The following is a 12,004-nucleotide window of genomic DNA, read 5'->3' on the forward strand; positions in this document are numbered from 1 at the left end:
AGACTCTGAGCAGTCTTGAAAAGAAAATATAAAAAGGACTACACAGCTGCAGTGTCCACAGCTGTCTGCATGCACATCCTCAAGTGCCAAAACCAGAGGGCATGTGGATATCAACTACCCTACTATCAGAGCCTCGCGTTCACCCTTTAATAGCAAAACATATGGATCCAAACAGGCTGAAAGTATAACAGCCTCTTAACTAGGGATGGGAATTGATAAGAATTTAATGATTCTGATTTCGTTATCGATATCACATCGATTTTACTCCTTATTGTTTCTCTTTGAGTTTTCATTAACGGCTTTGAGAGTCACCACCATCGCTAAGCAGTACATCAAAGACATTACATTCATGCAAATTAATTGCATGCTGTGTGGTCAAATGTTTCTGAATGTTGGATGCATTTCCCCTTTTTGATGTGATCAGTGTTGGGGTCATTATACAAACAAAAGTAATATATTACAAATGTTACACAGAACACTTTTCTTAAATATCCATACGAACCTTGTGGAGCACAGACTGAGTTACTACCTTCCTCTTCCAACACATGAACTGAAATCAGCTAATTGTAGCACAAGTGTAAGTGAAACCAATAAGCGGCATCAATAAACAGGCATAGTAACAATTCCAAGGAACTGAACTACCGGGAACTGGTTCTCTACAAGAACCGGTTCTTGATTCCCATCCCTATTTTAACATAAATCAGCAACCCAAAAAACAGATGCAAGCACTAGCAGGAGAGCTGGTTCAGTGATTTTGGTTCTCTTCAGCTCAAATGCATCATGTTTGTTCGAAGGCCAGCCAGACAATTGTGAACACAAATGAACATATCTCAATACAGACACTAATAGAGAAGCCCAATGATCCAGATAACATAGTTTGGTACACATGTTATTTGTTTCTGACCTCTAACATACCAAAAGAAAGATAAATTAAGTGCATCGGTATTGTAATTACAGTTGAAACAATTACAACTATGCTCCTGTTTACCTGACATGGTGAGGTCCAGTCTGTGTATGAGGGAGCGCTTGGCTGATTCCATCTCGGGACTCGGATTGTCCAGAGCTTGGCGGCACCACACGATAGGACTCAAGGCTTTTTGCAGGGGACTGTTCAGCTTTGCCTCATATAACCTAAAAAAATATCAACAGCAAGTTATTTTTCTCCTCTAATAATTAGGGCTGCCACAAACGATTATTTTGATAGTCGACTAGTCACCGATTATTTATGCGATTAGTCGACTAATCAGATCATCATCCACTGGACGTAAAACTACAGCTTATTGCACCAGCAGCATCTGCTCTTATATAACTATCATTAGCTTACAGCTTTAAGCTTTTAAGGTGCTAACTAAAAATAAAGACAAGATGATAGTTTATTAAATTTTAATGAAATTTGCAGATTGTTTTGGTAAAGTTTAATAAACTCCTTGCTATCTAAAATATAACAGGACACCGGAGTATATTCTCCAGCATCTCACACTTCTGATAATCAACTTGTGTCAAGCCAGCCTCCAATTCGAGACTTGCAGTCAAGCCAGCCTCCAGTTTGTTTTACGTTCCCTGTGTATTCAAAGTATTACGGGAATGGATGTGGAAACCGGATTTCAAAATAAAAGCCAACTTCGAGTGAATTAACAGATATGTTAAGAACATAATAACATATAATTTAGGCTTTTTTTTTTTTACAAACTCTAATGTTAGATCTATATGACACAGCCTTGTACCCTAATTGTGCCCTGTCACTATCAAGGCCATCTTATTTTGGATTTCAAAGTAAAAGCCCTGTGAATCTTCATTTTTGAACTACTCTTTCAATGACTTAATAATGCTCTTAAAAGCAAAAGTCGTATTTCCAAATACTATTTGAACTTTATATCAACACTTTCCAACCACAGTCTTTTTACAGTGATACCATATCAATATCAAGTCAGTCTGATTTTGCCTTTCATAGTAATGGCCCTTTGAAATTGTCCATAATTGACTTAATCTTCTAACGATTCAAAATGCTCTAAAATGAAAAATTCTTGTTTCCACAGGGTAATTCCACCTTAGATCAACAGTATACAGCCCCACAGTGATACCATATCAATATCAAGTCATTCTGATTATGCCTTCCAAAATAAAAGCCTTTTTAAATTGTCCATAATTGACCTAACTTTCAGTGATTTCAAAATGTTTTAAAATGGAAATTTCCTGTTTCCACAGGGTAATTCCACTCCAGATCAACAGTATACAACCTCACGATGTTACCATATCAATATCAAGACATTCTGATATTGCTTTAAAAAATAAAAGCATTTTCAAACTGCCCATATCTGAGTTGCTCCTGGAACAATTTCAAAATGCTCTAAAGTGGCACATTCCTGTTTCCACAGGGTAATTCCACTTTAGCTCAACAGTATACAGCCCCACAGTGATACCATATCAATATCAAGTCATTCTGATTTTGCTCTCAAAAATAAAAGCCTTTTCAAATTGTCCATAATTGACCTAACTTTCAGTGATTTCAAAATGCTCTAAAAAGGAAAATTCCTGTTTCCACAGGGTAATTCCACCTTAGATCAACAGTATACAGCCCCACAGTGATACCATATCAATATCAAGTCATTCTGATTATGCCTTCCAAAATAAAAGCATTTTTAAATTGTCCATAATTGACCTAACTTTCAGTGATTTCAAAATGCTCTAAAATGGAAATTTCCTGTTTCCACAGGGTAATTCCACCTTAGATCAACAGTATACAGCCCCACAGTGATACCATATCAATGTCAAGTCATTCTGATTTTGCCTTCCAAAGTAAAAGCCTTTTCAAATTGTCCACAATTGACCTAACTTTCAGTGATTTCAAAATGCTCTAAAATGGAAATTTCCTGTTTCCACAGGGTAATTCCACCTTAGATCAACAGTATACAGCCCCACAGTGATACCATATCAATATCAAGTCATTCTGATTATGCCTTCCAAAATAAATGCCCTTTCAAATTGAGCATATACGGCCTACTTTTTTGACGATTTCAAAATGTTCTTAAACAGAATTTTGCTGTTTCCACAGGATAATTTCACTTTAGTTCAACAGTATACAACCTCACGATGTTACCATATCAATATCAAGTCATTCTGATTTTGCTTTCAAAAATAAAAGCATTTTCAAACTGCCCATATCTGACTTGATCCTGGAACAATTTCAAAATGCTCTAAAATGGAAAATTCCTGTTTCCACAGGGTAATTCCACCTTAGATCAACAGTATACAGCCCCACAGTGATACCATATCAATATCAAGTCATTCTGATTATGCCTTCCAAAATAAATGCCCTTTCAAATTGAGCATATATACGACCTAATTTTTTAACGATTTCAAAATGTTCTTAAAAAGAATTTTGCTGTTTCCACAGGATAATTTCACGTTAGGTCAACAGTATACAACCTCACGATGTTACCATATCAATATCAAGTCATTCTGATTATGCCTTCCAAAATAAAAGACTTTTCAAATTGCCGATATACGACCTACTCTTTTAAAGAATTCAGAACGCTCTAAAAATGAAACTTGCTCTTTCCACAGAATGAATCCATGTTAGATCAAAAGTGTACATCCACACCATGGTACTACTTCAATTTCAAGTCATTCTGATTTTGCCTTCCAAAATAATGGCCTGTTGAAAATGCCAATAACTTACCTAACTTTCAGTGATTTCGGAATACTCTAAAAAGGAAATTTTCTGTTTCCACAGAATAATTTCACTTTAAATCAACAGTATACAACCCCACAGAGATACGATGTTAAGATCAAGTCACTCTGATTTTGCCTTCCAAAATAAAAGTATTTTCAAATTGTCCGTAGACGACCTACTCGTTTAACGATTTCAAAATGCTCTTAAATTGAAAGATGCTGTTTCCACAGGATAATTCCACTTTAGATCAACAGTATCCAACCCGACAGTAAAACCATGTAAATTTCATGTTGGTCTGATTTCGCCTTTCAAATTAATGGCCCGTCGAATTTGTCCATATGTGATATACTCTTTCAATTATTTCAGAATGTTTTAAAAATGAAAATTGCTGTTTCAACACATATTGGGTTTTCATTTTGAAAAGCAAAATCAGACTCAATTGATTATGACAGAATTGAATCATAAAGATGATGTAAAAGGAAGCTGAAATTGCCACTAGGTTGTAATTGATAGTACGTTTATATTTTAAGTCTGTGGAAAGATGTCATGGTTGGTTTGCAAGCTGTTTTGTAATTTCTTTATTTAGAATGACATCTAAAGTGGAATTACCCTGTGGAAACTGAAATCTTCCTTTTTAGAGCATTCTGAAATCACTGAAAGTTAGGTAAATTATGGGCATTTTCAACAGGCCATTATTTTGGAAGGCATAATCAGAATTACTTGAAATTGATATGGTAACATCGTGAGGTTGTATACTGTTGACCTAAAGTGAAATTATCCTGTGGAAACAGCAATTTTCACTTTTAGAGCATTTTGAAATCTTTAAAAGAGTAGGTCGTATCTTGGCAATTTGAAAAGTCTTTTATTTTGGAAGGCATAATCAGAATGACTTGATATTGATATGGTAACATCGTGAGGTTGTATACTGTTGACCTAACGTGAAATTATCCTGTGGAAACAGCAAAATTCTTTTTAAGAACATTTTGAAATCGTTAAAAAATTAGGTTGTATATATGCTCAATTTGAAAGGGCATTTATTTTGGAAGGCATAATCAGAATGACTTGATATTGATATGGTATCACTGTGGGGCTGTATACTGTTGATCTAAGGTGGAATTACCCTGTGGAAACAGGAATTTTCCATTTTAGAGCATTTTGAAATTGTTCCAGGATCAAGTCAGATATGGGCAGTTTGAAAATGCTTTTATTTTTAAAAGCAAAATCAGAATGACTTGATATTGATATGGTAACATCGTGAGGTTGTATACTGTTGAACTAAAGTGAAATTATCCTGTGGAAACAGCAAAATTCTGTTTAAGAACATTTTGAAATCGTCAAAAAAGTAGGCCGTATATGCTCAATTTGAAAGGGCATTTATTTTGGAAGGCATAATCAGAATGACTTGATATTGATATGGTATCACTGTGGGGCTGTATACTGTTGATCTAAGGTGGAATTACCCTGTGGAAACAGGAAATTTCCATTTTAGAGCATTTTGAAATCACTGAAAGTTAGGTCAATTGTGGACAATTTGAAAAGGCTTTTACTTTGGAAGGCAAAATCAGAATGACTTGACATTGATATGGTATCACTGTGGGGCTGTATACTGTTGATCTAAAGTGGAATTACCCTGTGGAAACAGGAAATTTCCATTTTAGAGCATTTTGAAATCACTGAAAGTTAGGTCAATTATGGACAATTTAAAAAGGCTTTTATTTTGGAAGGCATAATCAGAATGACTTGATATTGATATGGTATCACTGTGGGGCTGTATACTGTTGATCTAAGGTGGAATTACCCTGTGGAAACAAGAATTTTTCATTTTAGAGCATTTTGAATCGTTAGAAGATTAAGTCAATTATGGACAATTTCAAAGGGCCATTACTATGAAAGGCAAAATCAGACTGACTTGATATTGATATGGTATCACTGTAAAAAGACTGTGGTTGGAAAGTGTTGATATAAAGTTCAAATAGTATTTGGAAATACGACTTTTGCTTTTAAGAGCATTATTAAGTCATTGAAAGAGTAGTTCAAAAATGAAGATTCACAGGGCTTTTACTTTGAAATCCAAAATAAGATGGCCTTGATAGTGACAGGGCACAATTAGGGTACAAGGCTGTGTCATATAGATCTAACATTAGAGTTTGTAAAAAAAAAAAAAGCCTAAATTGTATGTTATTATGTTCTTAACATATCTGTTAATTCACTCGAAGTTGGCTTTTATTTTGAAATCCGGTTTCCACATCCATTCCCGTAATACTTTGAATACACAGGGAACGTAAAACAAACTGGAGGCTGGCTTGACTGCAAGTCTCGAATTGGAGGCTGGCTTGACACCAGTGATAATCAGCTGTCTGCTTGACGTTTATTCAGCTGTGTAAAAACTATAACTTTAATCTCAGCCAAACCGATTTACTCAGGAACAAATAAAATACTAAAAAAAAAAAAGGCCAAACAATAACATTTTTAATTTATCTAAGTGACTCATATATATTTAACCTGAGTCCCGAAAGACGGCGGTGGGTTTGAAAAAATTTGCCGGGAGTCCGGTGTTCTCACGGCGCTAGTGACCTAGCCCCCGGCTAGCTATCGAGCTAGTGGGTAACAGACGTCTCCGAAAACGTCGGAGCGCTTTTGAAAATATGCGGTGTCTTGATAAACTGAGCCGATATTTGAGGTTTACACAGCTACATTCTCGCCTGAAAATATGTTAAACGTTTATTTTGTGACCCAGAAAGAATAATAAGAGTAATATTAAAACTAACTAGCTACCGCCATTGTTGGAAACTAAGCTGGGCCGCGCTATGAATTCTGGGACACAGCTGCTTCTTCTTCTTCGGGGTTTAACGGCAGCTGGCATCCTTGTACATGCAGTGCTGCCATCTTCTGTTTCAGTCCGTTATTACACTCTTAAATCCTGCTATTATTCCTGCGTCTTTTGCGATCTTACAAAGCTTCAAACGACTGGTCGACTATTAAATCAGTCGTCGACGATTTTGATAGTCGACGTAATCGTGACTAGTCGACAAATCGTGGCAGCCCTACTAATAATGACCGACAGATCACTCCTATCACACCGCATATATGGTGTTAGTCAACAGCTTGAAGAGGAAATGTGATTGAGAGGATAACAAGCTGCTAATCTGGACCTGGTTTTATTACAAAGTGCTGCCTTATAGTGGATGATGTGGAGAGGCAGGAAGGAATTCATGTTTTCTTAGTAAAAAGAAAAAAAAAATTTTTTTAATGCTAATTTATTTCAGACATAAATATTTAAAATCTTGAGCCTTGCTAATTATTTAAGGGGACTCTAAAAATATAGTAAATACCCTGTTAATACCCTTTTATTTATGTTGCATGTGTTGAGTTTTAAGAAATTTTAAGAATAAACAGTCTTAAAAAAATATTTTTGAAAAGACCATAAATCTCAATACTTAATCATATGTACTCATTTAAATAGCCAAACACTTTTAATATGGCTTCAAGTTAAACTCAAGGCTTGCAGGGAAAATACGGCCTGAAAATCACTTCACACTCACACATCTAGTTGCTCTGCAGAACCAAGTGCACACACCAAACTAAACAGAGAGACACAATGACACCTCATATGCAAACTGACAAGCCAGCGAAAAACAAAATGTGGGATTTATTTTTATTTTTTAAAGTTGATGCTGCAGGCAGATAATTTTACCCGAGCAACCTCCAGAGCTAGAAGATTAAGTTAAAGTGCCTAAAAATTTAGCTCTTTAATTGGTCAATTCCCACAGGTTCCAGTGTTAAAATGTTCAGCAGCATTAAAAACCATATTTATAGCCTGGTACAAAAATGTTTGGGGGTTTTTGCGGTGTGTGACTGCTTTGGGTGAGAGGTGTTGACAGGCAACTGGAGCTGGTCAGTGACTGCTAGGTGCTTAGAAGTTTAGGCTCCAGTTTTGATGAATAAAATTCTGGTATTTTTTCAGACCATCACCTGGCACCAGTTACCAGGTATCTGTTTCTGTTCACTGCACCCATACAAGTTTTTGCAGCTTGCTAACAAATCTATACGGCATTAGCTCATAACTTAGCGCTGCATCCTCTCTCCACATATGGTAACTTCTGGCTGCAAAAACCAAAATAGGAGCAGCCAAAACACTAACAATGAATCTTCAAAATGCAGAGTCCAGAACCGCTGGATGATGTCATGGTGGCTACATCTACCATTTCTACACATGTGACACACTGAATTAACTACAGCTTTACTGAGTGTAAAGAATGACATTTGTTTACCACGACATAATTTCTGCTTACAAATAACATTTGTGATGTCATTTTGACAGCAAGAAATACAGTCATAGACAGAGAACTAAGGCTTCATAAAGTTGCTGAACTGAAAAATGACAAAATTTATGTTACTTTTGATTGCAAAGGTATAGAACATGCATAAATAAGCTAACCTAACAAGATCATTGGAAAAGAAATAACACTAAAGTACATACAGCATTACCTGAGATAGCTGACGCGCTATCAGTCTCGCCTCATTTCCATATTAAGATGAGGTCAAAAAGTGCATTGGAGCAAATGAATTGTGACTGTGGCACTTTCAGTGGCTGTAAAATTTATATGCTTTCAACTTCTAACAGTCTAAACATGTTTTCACTCATCAAAATTGAATTTAATTGTGTTCCCCATTTATAAAAGCAATAGAAATGTTTATGAAGAGAAGAGAAGAGAAGAGAAGAGTAGAGTTGAGTTTCCACTCAGAGGAGGAATCTGAGTCAGCAGCTGTCAGCAATGTTGCAGCCATTGAGGAAGCCTTTCAAGATGAAAGCAGAAACATTACAGGCAAAGCAAGGGCAGAGAAATACCGGCCTTATACTTATACTGCACATTGTCATTGTTTATCAACACAATGACAGCCATTCACATGTGGTACAGTGCAATGTAAAACTACATCTGAAACAATGATATGTGTCATGCGCATGCAGAAACAGGAGCGCAACGGGCATCTATTGATAGGCCGAGTGCTGCAGGAGCAGGCAGCCTTTTTAAATCCACTCTGATGCTAATTCATGGGATTACAGGAGTCTGTGACAGGAGCTGGCAAAAGCTAGGCACTATAGGCTAATCCCAGATATCAATCTAATCCAGAGGATGGACAAACAGCCAGGGCATAATGAGACTAGCTTGGCTGGGCATGAGCGAGCAATGTCTGAAAGTAGTCTGATGCCGAGGGCTCAGTAGCTGGCATGGGCATGCAGCTGCAAGCAAGACAGGAAAAGCTGAGTTAGCTGAAATAATAATTACAAAAAATGCAAACTGATTAACAGGATTCGTGTTTATCCTCCCTTGAAGAAACAGTGTTTGTGTTAGGAGTGTTCTAAAAATGTAAAAGCACTTGGCGCATGTTCAACTTCAAAACAGATGATATGCCCTGATTGCAGCAGCTTTTAAAAACTGCCATTAAGATGCATTAAGAGTTACGCCCTCGTGTTGCCTACTACAATATCATTACCATAGCAGAAGCAATGCATATAAGCCCGTCCTAATAAGATAGATAACCATTTCCTGAAGAAAAGGGCCATCATTATATTTTCATCCAGTCAACAATGATGTTCTTGGAAGTCAAAAACAGTCAAATCCAATTTAGTCTGGAGTTTGACGGGCTGCACTTCTTTTCTAAAGCCATCTAAGGGCAGAAATGCGCAGTGCTTGGTTAAATTATATGGGCACAATCTAGCGGGAAAGGATATTGAAATACATAGGAGTTAACAAGCAGAACAACAATACTGTATTGGTTCTATCTTCCTCTACTGTGAATGTTAAAGTGTTGCTGTCAGTGTCTGGTGAGTACAGTGAAAGTCATATTTTTTTTTAAAGATTTTTAGCCTGTAATGTTACAATCCAAAATGTTTCACGTTGATTACATTTTTGCAGTGTAATACCACCTCTTGTATGATTTGGTATCTCTTCAAGGGCAACTACTTTCAAAGAAACATGAATTCCTTGTCAAACTGTAATGGCCTAACATAGAAATTTTTTTTTAACTTGTGTGAATATCAGTTTTATGCATTCCAAGTCTGGCTTTAAAATGAGTAATGCTATTAGAAAGACCTAATTACAACTGGTGGATTAGCAATAGGTGCATCTAAACAGGAAATATAAAAATTTAAAAAGCAAATTTCAACTAAATTTAAAATACGAACCCCCTGATGTCTCTATTTTTGGGGGGAAATTACAAAAAGTACATTTAAAGATCTTAGAGGTAACAGGAAATACATCAGACTAATTTAGCTTGCTTTTTGTTCATGATGCAATCACAATCTAATGATCTGGGCTGTGGTAAAAACATTGTCCCTTTTTTGTTTGTCACTTTAATGACAAAACATCAGGACATGCACAACACCTTGGTTTGAGGGAACTGCTACAACTCTTGCCTAATGCTAATCTTATACACAAGACACTCTCTTGTGTATAAGATTAACAGTTTATGTTTATAACCCCTGTTAATGCAATTCTTGTAATCATCTTTAGGACCCTGCCATAGCGTTTATTTCTCCATGTTGATGAGATAACTGTCCTATTTCACATCTCTCACTTGGTGCTGCAGAGCACTTGTAGCTGTGTGCCAACTGCTGCGCTAAAGGGATTTCAGAAGAGGAATATAACCATGGCTACCTCTCCCACATGGCTGCTGGGCAGGAAAACAACTTTGATTTTTTTACTGTACAACACTGACACGACAAGCCAAGCAATCTGTCACATCACAACACCAAGAAACTGATGATTTTAATTGCCACAGGCCTGCTGATCTATCTCTGAAACTAATGAACAAACTCTAGGCACGGAAAGAATGGAGAGCGGTCTGACAACGACTGTAAGACAAAGCCTGTCTTTTATATTCAGACAGTCACAGAAGTGCCTTGGGATCGCCCATATGACTTGCCAAACAACATCCTGCAGTCAGTAATCCACAATGAGGCTCCTTCAGTGGGGATGACTTCAGATTTCAGACAAGCTACTGAAATGATTGTTCATGCCAGGCGTTTGTGGTGGCAGCTAATGTGTATAGCAGCTGTGACCAGGCATTTAAAGCTGTCACCCAGCCCCGAAGACAAAAACACGGCGGAGCAGGCAAGTTACCTCCCAAGACAAGGCTTTGACTCACCAGCTGTCCTCGTCTTCGTTTAGACAGTCCATGTCTTCCAGATCTAAGATTTCCACTTCATCTAGAATTGAGGTTTCCCCTTCATCCGTGAAGCCCCTGCTAGTGTCTGAATAAAATGAGTTCATACTCGATAAAGAGGTGGCAGCAGATGCCCCCTCACCCTCATACGCCCTCCTGAAACTGATGCCGTCATAAGAAAGTCTGGGGTTTAAACAGCGGTTGTTCTCCAACAGCCCACCGTAGCCGCCCGTTCCAGCGAACCCCACCCCAGGGAAGCCGGCCAGACCGGCTGCCATCCCTGCTGACAGGGACGACGAGTCGTATCCGGCGCTCAGGGGTCTGTGGTTCCCTGACATCGGTCCGGACGAAGACAACATCGTAGACCTGCTCCGGAGCTGCTCGTTTTGTTGTTCGAGTTTCTTCACCAAGTCCTGGAGCTTCCGCACCTCCAAGTCCGCGTTGATATTAGAGTTGATATCCTCCATAGTGGCTCCTCTCAGCCCTACGAAAATATGCGGTGGTCAGGGGTATTTTTAGGCGTTTCTTTGCCGAGAGTCCCTTTGTTTTTGTTTACTTCACTGCTATATGGGTGTTCAAAGAAGACACTTTGGTGTTCAACCGACTTGAAAAGCTCAGCGTCGTCATCTTCTCCGGTTATTCGTGCTCACGGGTAGGGTTGAGGCCATTTTCATAATACTCGTCACCAACTGTGAAAGACCAACAGGCGGCGGAGAACACACGTCACCACGTTCCATATCGGGAGCGACCACGTAACCAACACCTATTTGCGCGTGCACATATAACTACACCGTTATAGATATGGATCGAAAATTTGGCTACAGAAACCACATTGTAACATATGAATGAACTCCTAAACGCAGGATTTTGAATGTTTATTTGTGATTTACTACATATTTACAACTAACCGCCTGGGTACAGTCTTATACATTTATAACTACTGGGATACAGAGTTCAAATATCTAATAATTCTGAAAAAAAAAATTAACTTGCTGATCAGATGTAGATCGCTTTGTAGGCCTGCTGCTTCTGTTACCCTCCAATTATGGAGTATCCTCAGATTTTTTTAAGGACATGCTGCACACTATGCCAAGATAAATTTACATTTTATGCTCGTTAAACAGTCTTTTTTTTTTTTTTTTTGCCTTTTTCACAGTATCAGTT

General features: G+C 37.7%; 1 protein-coding gene across 4 annotated transcripts in view; it reads right to left on the minus strand.

Moving 5' to 3' along the window:
• slain2 (SLAIN motif family, member 2) overlaps positions 1–11,544 on the minus strand; it is a 29,159-nt gene extending 17,615 nt beyond the window's left edge. For all 4 annotated transcript variants that reach the window (XM_026158036.2, XM_026158035.2, XM_026158034.2 and 1 more), the window contains exons 1-2: positions 10,823–11,544; positions 989–1,131 (exon numbers count right to left, since the gene is read on the minus strand). In XM_026158036.2, coding sequence (XP_026013821.1) covers positions 989–1,131; positions 10,823–11,307 — 628 coding nt within the window. In that variant the 5' untranslated portion in view covers positions 11,308–11,544. The remainder of the gene's footprint in view (positions 1–988; positions 1,132–10,822) is intronic.
• Positions 11,545–12,004: the final 460 nt, after the last annotated feature.

The sequence above is a fragment of the Astatotilapia calliptera genome, chromosome 23 (genome assembly GCF_964374335.1).
Source record: "Astatotilapia calliptera chromosome 23, fAstCal68.1, whole genome shotgun sequence".
Lineage (NCBI taxonomy): Eukaryota > Metazoa > Chordata > Actinopteri > Cichliformes > Cichlidae > Astatotilapia > Astatotilapia calliptera.